The 16,125-nt window shown below is 46.4% G+C and overlaps 1 protein-coding gene across 1 annotated transcript in view; it reads left to right on the top strand.

The window, feature by feature from the left end:
- gbe1a (glucan (1,4-alpha-), branching enzyme 1a) overlaps positions 1-16,125 on the top strand; it is a 251,284-nt gene that overhangs the window by 162,323 nt on the left and 72,836 nt on the right. Inside the window, exons 8-9 of the mRNA XM_056285228.1 lie at positions 7,137-7,252; positions 14,791-14,918. Coding sequence (XP_056141203.1) covers positions 7,137-7,252; positions 14,791-14,918 — 244 coding nt within the window. The remainder of the gene's footprint in view (positions 1-7,136; positions 7,253-14,790; positions 14,919-16,125) is intronic.

Raw genomic sequence — 16,125 nt, 5'->3', positions numbered from 1 at the left:
GGCTCAAAAGTAATTGGACAAACAAACATAACTATGATTATAACAATTATATTTAATATTTGGAGGAAACTCCTTTGCAGTCAATGACTGTCTGAAGTCTGGAACCCATCGACATCTTCAAATTCTGAGTTTCCTCCTTTGAAATGCTCTGCCAAGACTTAACGGCAGCTGCCTTCAGTTTCTGGTTGTTTGTGGGTCTTTTGGCCATTATTTTGATCTTCAGCAAGTGAAAAGCATGCTCACTTGGTTGAGGTCAGGTGACTGACTTGGTCACTGATGAATATTCCACTTTTCTGCCTTGAGAGACTCTTGGGTTGCTTTCTCAGCTTGTTTTGTGTCATTATCCATCTGCAGTGTGAAGCGCCGTCCTCTCAGTTTTGTGACATTTGGCTAAATCTGAGCAAATGGTATATCCTTATAAACATCACAATCCATCCTGCTACTTCTGTCAGTAGTCACATCATCAATAAACACCACTGACCAAGTTCCACTGGCAACCATACATGCCCATTTCATAACACTACCTCCATCATGTTTGACAGATGATATGGTATGCTGAGAATCATGAGCTGTTCCTTTTGTTCTCCACACTTTTCCTCTTCCCATCCTTCTGGTACAAGTTAATCATTGCTTCATCTGTCCAAAGAACCTTGTTCCAGAACTGGGTAGGTTTTAACATGTTTTTAAAACAGTCTAATCTGGCCTTCCTGTTCATAAGTGACACCAGTGGGTTTCACCTTGTCATAAACCCTCTGTATTTATTTTCATGCAGGCGTCTCTTGATTGTAGACTTGGACAATGATACCCCTACCTCTCAAGAGTGTTTTTGACTTCACTAGATGTTATGAGTGTGTTTGTCTTCACGAGGGAAAGAATTCTGCGATCATCCACCGTAGATGTGTTCCGTGGTCTTCCAAGCCTTTTGGTGTTGCTGAGCTTGCCAGTGCATTCTTTCTTTTTAAGAATGTACCAGAATGTTGATTTGGCCACTCCTGAAGTGTTAACTGTCCATCTGATAGATTTCCTTTGCTTTTCCAGCCTAATGATGGCCTCCATCACTTGTATTGACACCTCTATGGACTTCATGTTGAGAGTTCCCATGAACAGCTACCAAATGCAAATGTAAATACTTGGAATGAACTCCAGACCTTTTATCTGCTTAATTTGTCATGGAATAATGATGGAAAAGGTCTTACTTTCCCATGAAACCACTTGTTAGTCAAATGTCCAATTACTTTTGATCCTCTGAAAATGGGGTGACCATATATAAAACTGGCTGTAATTCCATCCATCCATCATCTTAACCGCTTATCCTGCTCTCAGGGTCGCGGGGACGTATTGCAGTAGTCATTGGACGGCAGGCGGGGAGACACCCTGGACAGGCCGCCAGGCCATCACAGGGCCAACACACACACACACACACACACACACACACACACAGACACACACACACAGACACACACACACACATCCATTGCTAGGGACAATTTAGTACGGCCAATTCACATGACCTACATGTCCTTGGACTGTGGGAGGAAACCGGAGCCCCCGGAGGAAAGCCCTTGCAGACATGGAGAGAACATGCAAACTCCACACAGAGGACGACCCGGGACGACTCGGGACGACTCACCAAGGTTGGACTACCCAGAGGCTTGAACCCAGGACCTTCTTGCTGTGAGGTGACCACGCTACCACTGCGCCACCATGCCGCCCCTGGCTGTAATTCCTGAACGGTTAATGCAATATTTTTGTCCAACCCCTTAAATTAAAGCTGAAAGTCCACACTTCAATCACATATTGGTTACTTCATTTCAAATCCACTGTGGTGGTGTACAGAGGCAAAATTACAAATGTTGTGTCACTGTCCAAATATTTATGGACCTAACTGTATGAATCTAAAAACCCTCCGAGACCGTAACTGTGATTGAGGACTATACAAATAAACTTAAAGGAACCCTCCACCAATTTTCAACCATATGTGCATTAATTACTGTGATGGAAGAACTACTGCTGAGAACTTCAATTTTGATTCTCCATCACGGGGAGCATGGTGGCGCAGTCGGTAGCGCGGTCGCCTCACAGCAAGAAGGTCCTGGGTTCGAGCCCTGGGGTAGTCCAACCTTGGGGGTCGTCCTGGGTCATCCTCTGTGTGGAGTTTGCGTGTTCTCCCCGTGTCTGCGTGGGTTTCCTCTGGGTGCCCCAGTTTCCTCCCACAGTCCAAAGACACATAGGTCAGGTGAATCGGCCATACTAAATTGTCCCTAGGTGTGTGTGTCTGCGTGTGCGTGTATGTGTATGTACACTACCGTTCAAAAGTTTGGGATCACCCAAACAATTTCGTGTTTTCCATGAAAAGTCACACTTATTCATCACCATATGTTGTGAAATGAATAGAAAATAGAGTCAAGACATTGACAAGGTTAGAAATAATGATTTGTATTTGAAATAAGATTTTTTTTACATCAAACTTTGCTTTCGTCAAAGAATCCTCCATTTGCAGCAATTACAGCATTGCAGACCTTTGGCATTCTAGCTGTTAATTTGTTGAGGTAATCTGGAGAAACTGCACCCCACGCTTCCAGAAGCAGCTCCCACAAGTTGGATTGGTTGGATGGGCACTTCTTTGAGCAGATTGAGTTTCTGGAGCATCACATTTGTGGGGTCAATTAAACGCTCAAAATGGCCAGAAAAAGAGAACTTTCATCTGAAACTCGACAGTCTATTCTTGTTCTTAGAAATGAAGGCTATTCCATGCGAGAAATTGCTAAGAAATTGAAGATTTCCTACACCGGTGTGTACTACTCCCTTCAGAGGACAGCACAAACAGGCTCTAACAGGTACTATTTAATGAAGATGCCAGTTGGGGACCTGTGAGGCGTCTGTTTCTCAAACTAGAGACTCTAATGTACTTATCTTCTCGCTCAGTTGTGCAACGCGGCCTCCCACTTCTTTTTCTACTCTGGTTAGAGCCTGTTTGTGCTGTCCTCTGAAGGGAGTAGTACACACCGGTGTAGGAAATCTTCAATTTCTTAGCAATTTCTCGCATGGAATAGCCTTCATTTCTAAGAACAAGAATAGACTGTCGAGTTTCAGATGAAAGTTCTCTTTTTCTGGCCATTTTGAGCGTTTAATTGACCTCACAAATGTGATGCTCCAGAAACTCAATCTGCTCAAAGAAGTGCCCATCCAACCAATCCAACTTGAGGGAGCTGCTTCTGGAAGCGTGGGGTGCAATTTCTCCAGATTACCTCAACAAATTAACAGCTAGAATGCCAAAGGTCTGCAAGGCTGTAATTGCTGCAAGTGGAGGATTCTTTGACGAAAGCAAAGTTTGATGTAAAAAAAATCTTATTTCAAATACAAATCATTATTTGTAACCTTGTCAATGTCTTGACTCTATTTTCTATTCATTTCACAACATATGGTGGTGAATAAGTGTGACTTTTCATGGAAAACACAAAATTGTTTGGGTGATCCCAAACTTTTGAACGGTAGTGTATGTGTGTGTGTGGGCCCTGTGATGGCCCGGTGGCTTGTCCAGGGTGTCTCCCCGCCTGCTGCCCAAATGACTGCTGGGATAGGCTCCAGCATCCCCGTGACCCTGAGAGCAGGTTAAGCGGTTTGGATAATGGATCATGGGGAATAAATCCTGTGTCTCCTGTAAAAAGGGGCAGCCATATGTATGGCAATATGGCCGCAAAATCGTTTGGACACTGCATTGTTTTTGGAGAGAGAAAATGTGCAGGTGTGTTAGAAGCATTACGGCTGTAGCGGCGTGTCTGGACGGCTGCATCTTGCACAATGCATGCTGGTCCACGCAGTAACTGCAGGACAGGCTCTCTGAACAGGGAAAGACTGTTTTCTCTCCAAATATGAGTGACACTAAAGTGCTTCCTGGACCATCCTGGATGTGTACTTTATAAGTGGCGAAATCTCCCTTTGACTTTCGCTCTTTTCTCCATCCCTTCTTCCTAACCTTTATCCACCCGTCTTCAACAGCCACATCCCTTTCTCTCTCTGTATTCCAGTGATGGTCGGCCACGTGCCGTGGAGGGTCCATGTTTAAACCTGACAATACACCAGCTGACTTCACCAATCAACACACATTCAACCCGACAGAGGAGGACTGAGCCATGAAGTCAGATAGTGTGGTGTTGGCTCTCTCCAAGGCACATGGCCGAGAATCACTGGCGGGTTGTTAGCATGCGCTGAGAACTTCCATCCATCCATCAATTATCCAAACCGCGTATCCTGCTCTCACGGTCGCGGGGATGCTGGAGCCTATCCCAGCAGTCACTGGGCGGCAGGCGGGAGACACCCTGGCCAGGCCGCCAGGCCATCACAGGGCCACTCTGAGGACACCACTGTAAAAAGCAAAAGTAAGAAGGCAGCGGAGGACCAAAGTCAGCTTTCAGAGCCATCCGCGCCCAATACCTCTCTTGCCCTTCACTGACAGAGAGGCGTCTTTAAATGAAGAGACACTCTCCCGGGCACCTTAATGACCGGAATCTCTTTTCACTCTTTCCATGTAACGGCGCTTCCTGGTACCTTAACGGTGATGGAGCTTGATGGGCAGCGATTCTGCTGCTGCTGCTGTAGAGGGTGAATGAGTTTCTTAGGTTGCCTAGGAAACCGCAAAAGGTAATAGGTATAGCCTTCTTTACATTTTCACTGCAAAAGCAATTCTTGTGTGTGTGTGTGTTTGTGTGTGTGTGTGTGTGCGTATGACTGTAAGGCAACAGGAAGGCACATACAAATGCGAGAGAGATTTTAAGCATCAGTGTATGCATGCATGCAAATTTGCAAGTGGCGCTTCACCCACACCTCTCCTCCAAGCAAAATACAAAAACAAACGGCAACATGAGCCTGGCTTCCTGATTCGTCGGAAAGTAAACTTCTGGAGTAGCTCAACATGATGCAAACTCAGATCAAGCGTTTCTTGTTGGAGTAATGTGTGTGGTTATGAGCTGTTTAACAGCCAGTTGCAGCTGGAGAGAGTCCAGCTTGTTGTTTGGCGAGTTTAGCTTTCAGCATGCTTGTTTGTCCTTCCTCTGTCCATTTCTCTCTCTCTCTCTCTCTCTCTCTCTCTCTCTCTTTCCCCCCGACCCACTCCACCCCACCCCAGAGGCGTTGTGTTATTAATGAAAGATAATAGGCTAGAAGAGGAGACGTGTAAAGCTCTACCCATTAGGCTCTGAAGCAGTCATCCCGGCATCACTTAACTGACTTTAATTGATTCCCAACAGGCAGAAGCAAGTCTATGAAGTCAGCCTTTGGCGTGTGTGTGTGTGTGTGTGTGTGTGTGTGTGTGTGTGTGTGTGTGTGTGTGTGTGTGTGTGTGTGTGTGTGTGTGTGTGTGTGTGTGTGTATTTGTGTGTGTGTATTTGTGTGGCTACGAGTCTGTAAAAGAGGGGGAGAAAGAGAGGGAGGGAATGAGGGAGCGTGCATGCTTGCGTTGGTTCGTCTGAATATGCATGTTGGTGTTTGCCTCTGACAAACAGGGCGATGATGAAGAGAAACAGCTCGCCATAAGGCGGAAGGACCGTGAACTCATCTTACTGTCTTTGTAGTGCTTTGAGGTTGTGGAGGGCGATGGACAGTTCAGATTAAATGGGATGAAATCCCCAGTAGGTTACACTGCGCTAAACTGCGCTACGCTTCCAGCTTTACTCTGTTTTTGAGGCTGCACCTAAGGGTTATTTTCTATGCTGAGTTCATTTTCGAATAAATTTGTTTTTTTGGGGGGGGGGGGCGGCGCGGTGGCGCAGTGGTTAGCGCGGTCACCTCACAGCAAGAAGGTCCTGGGTCCGAGCCCCGGGGTAGTCCAACCTTGGGGGGGGTCGTCCTGGGTCGTCCTCTGTGTGGAGTTTGCATGTTCTCCCCGTGTCTGCGTGGGTTTCCTCCGGGTGCTCCGGTTTCCTCCCACAGTCCAAAGACATGTAGGTCAGGTGAATCAGCCGTACTACATTGTCCTTAGGTTTGAATGTTGGTGGGTGTGTGTGTTTGTCGGCCCTGTGTGATGGTCTGGTGGCCTGTCCAGGGTGTCTCCCCCCCTGCCGCCCCAATGACTGCTGGGATAGGCTCCAGCATCCCCGTGAACCCTGAGAGCAGGATAAGCGGTTTGGATGATGGATGGATGGCTGGATGAATCAGAGAAAGACAAGAAAATCATAGCATTTGTGAAACTGTAACCAGCAAACCTTTGGTTTTTAATAAATCACTAAAATGATTAATCAGTTATTGAATTTGCAATTGATTAATTGTCATTTGAGTAACTGAATAATCAGCTGACTCTTCCAGCACGTGTTCTGATCATGCTATTTATTTTTTAATTTAGCTGTGTCACTTCACAAATGTCTAAAGGTCTGTGTAGTCCTCAGCTTTGTCACGTAAAAAAATGGGGGGCTTGTTAATTACACAAAAAGTCAAGAGATGACATTTGCTGAACAGGAAATATCGAACTGTGGTGCTGTGAGGTGCAAGTGCAATGGTACGCTCGAGCTGCTAATCTGAAAATGTTGATCCATACATTTAATACAGAGGCAGACAAAATTACAAGCTCAGAAATGTCCTATGGCTCCAGGTGGAGGCTGTGTCCCAAATGGAGGGACGCGTCCTATGGAAGAAGCGTCCTCTGTAAACTGCATACCACATGTCCAGAAGGCTGCACTACAGTGGATCCAATGAGACAGCCTGCGAAGTTCATGAGAAGCTAACAATTTTAGCGATAGGCATGTGCACATTACAATACCCCCTCCTTCGGGAAGCCCGTCCCCGCGCTTCAGGATATCAGTCCCTCACGCCTCTGGGCACACACGCTTCCGATGGCCTCACGGTCTCACCACCCCACTTCTGACACCAGTGTAGCGAATTCAGGGGGGGGGGGCACCGGGAACTGCCACAGCCAGGACAGTCGAGGCTCCATGCCGGATCAGTCAAGGCCCGGGTTAACAACGACCACCATCGGTGCTCTCACAGGGTACTGATGGAAACTATAAAATCCGAATTGGCGACCCCTGACAAATGGGGATCAAGCCTAAAGAAGGTGGTGTTAAGCTAGCAGTTGCTAGCCATATCTTAACACAAAGCTGACGTGGCCGTGTGTCGTCATTCTGTGTCTTCTTCTTGTGTTTTAGCTGGGAAGTGTCGCGCTTCCTGCTGTCGAACCTGCGCTGGTGGATGGAGGAGTATCGCTTTGACGGCTTCCGGTTCGATGGGGTCACCTCCATGCTGTACCACCATCACGGCATCGGTAAAGAAGCACACTATTAATTTTTTGCAGACTTACGTCAAGTGTGGGAGAGAGCATGTGTATGTGAATATGTGAAGGCTCCATCTTTTTGTGTGTGTATGTGTGTGTGTGTGTGTGTGTTTTTGTTTTGTTTGTTTTTTCATCACAGGCAGAGTCGGTGGCAGTTTCCTTTGATAGGGTAGATGGGGTGTGGGTGTGTGGACTCTGAGCTCTCGGAGCCAGACAGCTGCCGAGGTACATAAAGCAAACGATGGAAGGAATACTGGTGGAATTGCGTAAGAGACCTTGAGAGGAGTTAGTGAAAAGAAATACAGATGCTTTGTCTTTCAGGCCAAACCAAAGTCGTATTGAACATCATCAACGGTTTCTCACTTTCTTGGCTGTCTCTCTCCGACTGTAAACACACTTAGCAGGCTGTCTGGCCCCGACTTGATTTGGAACAATTAGACGGGGAGACGGAGTTGGCGGCGTTACGCTACCTTTTTAGATGTCTCCATCATGTCCGCCTCCTCGAGTTTTATCGCCAAATTAAGTTTCAGCCGGCGATACGAAGGTGATTCAAAAACAAAGAAATGATGATTCTTGTGTAGGTGTCAAAGTAAGCAGGCGAGCCACGTTTGGTTTTCCTGGGTCTGTGCTTAAATGAGGAATAAAGAGAAAATAGATAAAATTAAGGGTAATTTAAGAAAAAACTTTTTTTGTTTTTAATTTGGAGGTAAAGCCTGTACAGGGTTGTTAAAGTGTGTTGTTTCCTTCTACTAATGAGACTTTAAAACTCGTTTCAACCCCACTGGGCTATAAACTTTAATAATAACTTCGGCGCGTAAGGTTATGCATCATGCTCGGTCCGTTATTCCAGGTGCAACAACATAAACGACCCCTGTGTAAACAAGGAACTAAACAATGGTTCCTAACAATAGTTCCTATTGTTACAAGGGTGTCTCTCCGCCTGCCGCCCAGTGACTGCTGGGATAGGCTCCAGCATCCCCGCGACCCTGAGAGCAGGATAAGCGGTTAAGATAATGGATGGATGGATGGATGGATGGAGGTAAAGGAAAGATGGGCTGCGACGCCAGCCATAAATTTTCCCACCCTAACATTAGCTTTGATCGATCCGATTTTTAAAGGTATTATTACTTTTTAGTAACATACACACAATTACTGCTACAATAGGTATGTCCTCCTTGTGCTTCTTTTATTATCTTTACAATTTTGTTTTTATAATGACATGATGTTAATACTGTAACGTGCATGGATAAGTAGACACGCTGGCCGCTGGCTGGCGGGTCTGACCCTTTAGTCGAGCGGTTAGCAATGCCTCCTGCGGTGCGGGCGATACGGGTTCGCTTCCCGGCCGCGGCATTTCCTGTGGTTGCGTTGTCCCCCGAATTCGCTACATTGGTGTCAGAAGTGGGATGGAGCGACTGTAAGGCCATGGGAAGCGTATGCGCCCTGACGCGTGAAGGAGATGATATGCTTAAGCGCGGGGACGCGCTTCCCGAAGGAGGGGGGTAGTGTAATGTAATGAATTCGGGGGACAACGCAACCACAGGAACTGCCGCGGCCGGGAAGTGAACCCGTATCGCCCGCACCGCAGGAGACACCACTAACCGCTCGACTAAAGAGTCAGACCCGCCGGCCAGCGGCCAGCATGTCTTCTTATTCATGCACGTTACAATACCTTTAACATGCCCATGAACTCTCCAACACATACTTCGTCTTGGAAATATTTTAACCCCAAAGTTGACATTAGCTGTAACTTTCCTAACCTTTAAATTTACATTATTAACCGGATGCTTCAAGAAACTCGACAATACTTTGATGATGTTGGCGTGGGGTTGGGTAGGCTGCCCTGCGATCTGATGTGGACCTGGGTTAATGTCTCCAGGTCAGCAAGCAAACGCCCCGCTCAGACCCCCACTTCCTGATTTCTGTGGAGTGTAAAAAGTTTTCCCAATGTGGCTCAATAAAGCATCACACCATCAATGCCATCTGCTGGTCTTGTTTGGAGATAACGTTTATTTTTGTAGGTTTTAATCACGTGCTTGAAACTCAACTGTGGGACGAGTTTGATGTGGGCAGCTTACCACCATTTACTGTCTCTGATGATAATGGCTGTGATTTTCATTTGTATTGTTTCTACTCACCAGCTCTCATTTCTCTGACTCCATTTACATCTGGCTACATTAGTTAGCTAGCAGCGCTAGCTAACTAACGTAGCCATTCTCTTTGCACGCAAGGAACTCCACAAAGACGAAAGAAGAGAAAGCTAGCTAGAAGGATGACAATGGCAGATGGATTTCGGTGACCGGACCCTCTTACCTTCGATGGCAATGTAGCAGAGAATTGGCGCATATTCGAGCAGGAACCAGCCAAAACGCAAGCATACATACAGCTAAATTTAGCAGGAGCAGAGGCGATCGAATGTGAGCACTCATTCACGTAATTACCAGCGGTGCTCACAGAAGACGGGGTCGTCATGAGGCGGGCAGAGACATGAGAAGACCTGGAATGTTTGAAAAGAAAATTCAGGGAGATTTGCAACCCTCAGACAAACATCACCATGGAGAGGTATTCCTTCAACACCAGAAACCAGAAATCTGGGGAAACAGTGGTAGCATATGTGAGTACACTCAGGATCAAATCTAAAAGCTGTAATTTCTGAGTTCTTCAGGAGGAGCTGATCAGAGACCATTTAGTGTGTGGCGTTACCAGTGATAGTGTCAGAAAAGCACTACTCAAGGAAAGTGAGCTAACTCTAGCTAAGGCTATTCGTATGTGTCAAATAAGTGAACTAGCTGAGCAACACAGCAAAACTCTGACCACTCCAATGCATGCCCCAGTCAGTGTGGATGCTGTCCAATATCCCAAAGCCTTTAGAAAAAAGCAGAAGGGAGTCAGATCAATGTCACAGAGTGAACAAACTTCAACAACAGGTATCACCAACTGCAGAAATTGCTGTGGAAATCACCCACCAAGGGAGTGTCCGGCATACGGGCTACAGTGCCACAACTGTAACAAATATAACCATTTCGAAAGGTACTGCCGGTCTGCTAGACAAGCCCGTGCATCTAAACCTGTCAATCATCTGGTCACAGCAAAGGACTCGAGACAGCAGCGATGGCTCATTTCATGTAGATGGACTATCACTAGACACTAGAGAAATCAGCACAGTCAACCTGGAGAACATAAAGAACAAAAAGGAGATCTATTGCTCCGTCACAGTGAATCGCAAACCATTGGAGCTAAAAGTAGATACTGGGGCCAAGTGTAATGTCATCTCCTCAGACACGTACAACTTCGTGAAACAGGTAGAGAAAATCGACAAGACACAGACAGCCAAACTAGTCGCATACAGTGGAACCATGATCCACACAGAAGGCACTGCGCTGCTAAACTGTCAAACAAGGACTCAGACACACACACTGCAGTTCCATGTGGTGAAAAAAAATGTCCACCCACTACTTGGCCTACCAGACTGCCTAAACATGGACTTAATCACTCTAAACAATGACGTACATCAAGTTGACCTCAGCGAGAATTCAACATTCTCACACAAAATATTCTCTGAATATGCTGACCTGTTCAATGACGAGATTGGCTCACTACCAGTAACATACTCAATGAAAGTCGATCCAAATGTCACACCTGTCATGAGGCCACCAAGGCGCATCCCCGTAGTGATGAAGGACAAAGTCAAAAAAGATGGATCGGATGGTGACATTGGGAGTAATCACACCAATGACAGAGCCCACAGAATGGGTTTCTGCAATGGTTGCCACACACAAGAAGGACACTGACAACATTTGCATATGCATCGATCCTCGTGACTTGAATGAAGCTTTAATGTGCCCTCACCATCCTATGCGCACGTTGAAGAGGTAGCTGCACAAATGTCTGACGCCACTGTGTTTTCGGTGCTGGATACAAAAAGTTCATTCGGGCAAATCAAACTAGACACAGAATCCTCCAGCCAAACATTCACCACACCCCTGGGGAGGTTCAGATTCCTGAGAATGCCCTTTGGAATCAGCTCAGCATCAGAGGTCTTCCACCAAGTGATGGAGCAGGTCTTCACAGGCTATCCATGTGTGAACATCATTGATGACATCATCGTGGGCGGCAACGGAGTAGAGGAACATGATGCCAGCCTCAAAAAGGTCCTGGACAGGGCTCGGAAAGTGAAGCTCAGACTGAATCCGGTGAAATGCAGGTTCAGACTCAAACAGGTGAGCTACGTGGGACACATCTTCACAGACCAGGGACTCAAAGCTGACCCTGCGAAGATCATAGCAATCGCTGAGATACCCCCACCTGAAGACAAGGCTGCTCTTCAGAGATTCTTAGGAATGACAAGATACCTTGGAAAGTTCATCCCTAACTCCAGCGAACTGTCTGCACCCTTCTGCCAGCTGCTGCAACGTGGCGTAGCCTGTTGTTGGGAAAAGGAACATGAAGATGCATTCAACAGACTGAAGACCCACATATCAAGCCCTCCGGGGCTGAAATACTACAAAGTGAGAAAGCCTGTCACACTCACCTGTGATGCATCACAGTATGGCCTTGGTTCAGCTTGCTTACAGGGAGGTGAACTCATAGCATATGCCTCATGCACCTTGACAGAGACTGAGACAAGATAGGCGCAGATAGAAAAGGAGCTGCTGGCAGTGGTGTTTGCATGTTTCAAGTTCTATGACTATGTCTACTGCAAGCCAATCACAGTCGAAACCGACCATCAGCCCCTTATCAAACCAATCCACACCGCACCAGTGCGTCTGCAACGCATGATGCTGAAGCTGCACAAGTTCAACTTGACACTTGTTTTCAAGAAAGGGAAGTTCATGTACTTGGCCGCCACGCTGTCTCTTGCACCAAGGAAGAGCACATCACAGCATCAGACTGAACAGAACGACTTCGAAGTGATGGCAGTCCAGCCCGTCTCATCAAATTGCCTGAAGGAGCTGCGAGAACACACAGCTGCAGATTCTTCGATGCAAGCTCTCTGCCGCACTATAAAGCAAGGATGGCCCAACTGAGCAAGCAGTACTGCAGCTGCTTGCAAAACCATTCTTTGCATTCCCGGATGAGCTCAGCATCGCCAATGACATTGTAATGAAAGGAACAAGAGCGGTCATTCCCCAAACACTACAGTTCGAGTACTTGACCATTCTACACAAAAAACATCCTGGGGCCGAAGCAACGAAACGCAGAGCACGTGATGTTGCATTGTGGCCATCTATGGCAAAGGATGTTGAGAAAATGGCCCAAGCCTGCGGTGTGTGCAACAGTCTAAAAGGACATCAACAGAAAGAGCCACTGTAACCCACCCCAATCCCATAACTGCCCTGGTCCACCGTCGCCACAGACATCTTCGAGTGGAACAGTCACCACTACCTGCTTCTTGGTCGACTCATACTGAGGGTGGTTTGAAATCGATCCACTTAAAAACCTCTCTTCACAAAGTGTGGTCAACAAGCTAAAGTGACACTTCTCAGTCCATGGCGTCCCTGACACTGTCTTTTCAGACAATGGCACCCAGTTCTCCAGTCAGACTTTTCGTGAGTTTGCCACAACCTGGGGTTTCCACCACACCACCAGCAGTCTTGAATACCCACAAGCAAACGGCCTGGCAGAACGGCGGTTCGAAGCGCAAAGAGGCTGCCTGAAACTTCAAAGAGAGATGGGACAGATCTACTTCTGAATCTGCTGAACATTCGGAACATGCCCAACCCTGGGCTCTCCCGCTCAGCGTCTCCTATCTAGGAGAACACGCACCACCCTACCTGCCAGCCAGCAGCTGTTGGCGCCATCTTCAAAGCACACTGTAACGGTCCGGGCTCAGTTGTCAAAGAAACGGGGAATGCAGAAAGTGCACTATGACAAGTCAAGCAGATCACTGCCTACACCGGAACCGTCCCAAATGGTCCGTCTTCAGACTACAAAGGGACATGACAAGATCGGACTTATCAAAAGGAAGTGCAACGAACCTAGATCTTACATCGTTGAATCGGAAGGAAAGGAATACAGGAGAAACCGACGGCACATTCTGCCAGTATCCGAACCTCAACATAACCTCGACCAAAATGAACACGTTCCATCAGTACTTACCAGAGAGCAAGACAAGGATGGCACTCAAGTGGAACGCATTCCATCAGTACTCACTAGAGAGCCAGACCATGGCACTCAAGTGACCACTGAAGAGCCACCACCAGTCGTGGAGCCACCTGGACAGTCTCAATCCCCTATATCACAAGATGTGGGAGGATTTCAAAGCCCAGCCCAAAATACACTGAATGAAGAGTGGACACAAGAACTGACTTGACTTGTTGGTTGAAATGTTAAATGGTAAATTCTACCTACAGTTATAAGTATACTTCTCTTGTTGTTGACAAGTTTAATGTTACATTAACACAGATTTGCTTCCTTTGCAGAGTTACATGTCAGGCATAGTTCATGCAAGACCAGCACAAGATAGCCAGTACTGCTTTACTAAATATCAGCTACTTTGAAACACAGTGAACATTTTGAAAACATAATTACAGTGCTGGACTAAAGAAGGAGGATGTAGATAACCTTGTAGCGTTATGTTTGTACTGACCTGCATTCCATACTTAGGGTAGTCACGTGATCGTGCAGCCTAGTGGCAGCATTATACACACAGCTACATGCCTGTACACTGTACGTGAGTTTCGCTGCAATGATTATTAAATGTTAAGCCTAGATGCTAACACTGCCTCCATGCGAATCATTCTACACTTAACAGGAGTTACAGCTCAGGTACACAATATACCCCTCTCAAGCACAAATATGAGCTCACTTAAAACCAGCGTTCATATCAGCAAAGACATATCCTAACAAAGCAGTGATATGGAGCCGTTACTTACACAAATGACTGCGTCCCTCAATGAAAAGTTCATAATGGGGATAGCTGGCTGATGCTCGGCTTTAGGGGCCCCTTGACCCCTGCAACAGGCCCCTCCCCGGGCTTCTACCCAGTGGGCCTGTTTGGTCATTTTTCTCAAGCGTGCTGGGTGCAGAAAACGAGTGTGTGTGATGATTGCAAGTTTCCCTGTTGTCATCAAAAATTTAGAGTGAAACAACACTTCAGTGAAACCGAGGCATCAGCATCAGCGAGTACAGCTGCTGTGATTGTAACGCCAGCAACTCATTTGTCGCGGTGGGAGTGTTTTGTGCCAAACTTGGCTTGGTCTGTGTAAATGGCAACATTCAGCATGAGCCGCAATATGTGTAACTGCCAGCCGGGCCGCCGAGACGAGATTTCTACTTTCCCCAATTTGTCTCCCCGATGCGACCACGCTGTAGACATTGAATTTACATCTGGCCTTTTCTGGATGAGATCCAATCACAATGCGAGCTGCCTGCATGTACAGCTTACATCAATGTGTGGGGTTTTTCCCCCTATCCAGATAAGGTATTCAGATAGAGATGGTGTGTTAATACCAGGTATATAACTTTTTCTCCCTCTCTCTCTCTCTCTCTCTCTGCCGGTGTGTGTCTCGCTTGTGTCTTTTGTCAAGCCATGTCGTTTTCAGGCAGTTACGGCGAGTACTTTGGGATGCACGTGGACGAGGAGGCCATTGTTCACCTGATGATATCAAACCACATGCTTCACAGTCTGTACCCCAATTGTATTACCATCGCCGAGGTGACTACACACACACACACACACACACACACACACACACACACACACACACACACACACACACACACACACACATTGTTATACAGTTTTTATCAGTCAGCTATTTTGATACCAAACAAAATGAAAATTCCATGGATGCAGCCGTCGAAGAAAACACGGTATGAGGGGCCGTACAAGCCATAATATATTCTGGCCCTCTCATATACATACGTTCTCCTTTCGCATACATATATTTTCACTCACACACACATACATTCTCCTTTTATATCAATTTATTTTCACTCACACACACATATATTAATTTTCAGTATGTGAATTATGTTCATGTAAGTTCATATGAGTGATTTAAGATATATAATATGAGAATAAAAATATTTGTATGTGAAAGGAGAATGTGTGCGTGTGTGTGTGTGTGTGTGAGAGAGAGAGTGAAAATATGTGTGTGAAAGGAGAATGTATGCGTATGAGAGGGCCAGAATATATTATGGCTTCTACGGCCCCTCATAACGCAGACTACAACAGCCCGCAAGCTGCTGCGATGTATTCTGTATTGTTGCCTTTCCAGGCAGATGAACACCTGAGCTTTGCATCCACCTGGAGAGTTTCACGTCCAGCTAATTTGATCTGTTCAACACCATTCAGAAATCTACAGCCGGTTTAGTAAACAAAACTTAATTATCCATCGGATTAGTCTTCATCCCCCGTTCATCCTCCTTAGCTTATCACAGATTTAACCCCCCCCCCCCCCGCCTTCCTATCATAACACCCCACCTGTCATCTTATTCCCTCCCAAACTGTTTCTTACTTAAAGAGGCACCAGGTAACTTTTAGGATTTTGGCTCTTTTTTTTTTTTAACGTCAACTTGCATGAAGACAACAAGGTCCTTCTTCTTCTTCTTCTTCTTTTTCTTCATAGCACAGTTGCGAGATATGTGCATTTATTTACAAGCAGTCACTCAGAAGACCATCGCAGAAGAGCTGGAGCTGTTTTCAAGACGCTGTACGTATAGTGAAATTGCTGTACTTATATAGTGATCCCTGCATTTCCCGGGAGGTTTGGCGGCTGTTGGCTGACAGAATGCCGAGCAACAAACAAGACTTCTAGGGAACTGATCTGAATGGTGATTGTCATTCTGCCATAACCACCGCACTGTGCGACCAGAATGAAACGAATGATGATATGATCAAGTAAAAAGTTACCTGGTGC

Source organism: Lampris incognitus, chromosome 8 (genome assembly GCF_029633865.1).
Source record: "Lampris incognitus isolate fLamInc1 chromosome 8, fLamInc1.hap2, whole genome shotgun sequence".
NCBI classification, from domain to species: domain Eukaryota; kingdom Metazoa; phylum Chordata; class Actinopteri; order Lampriformes; family Lampridae; genus Lampris; species Lampris incognitus.
Note: the sequence above shows the minus strand (reverse complement) of the source record. Positions and strands in the feature narration are given on the sequence as shown.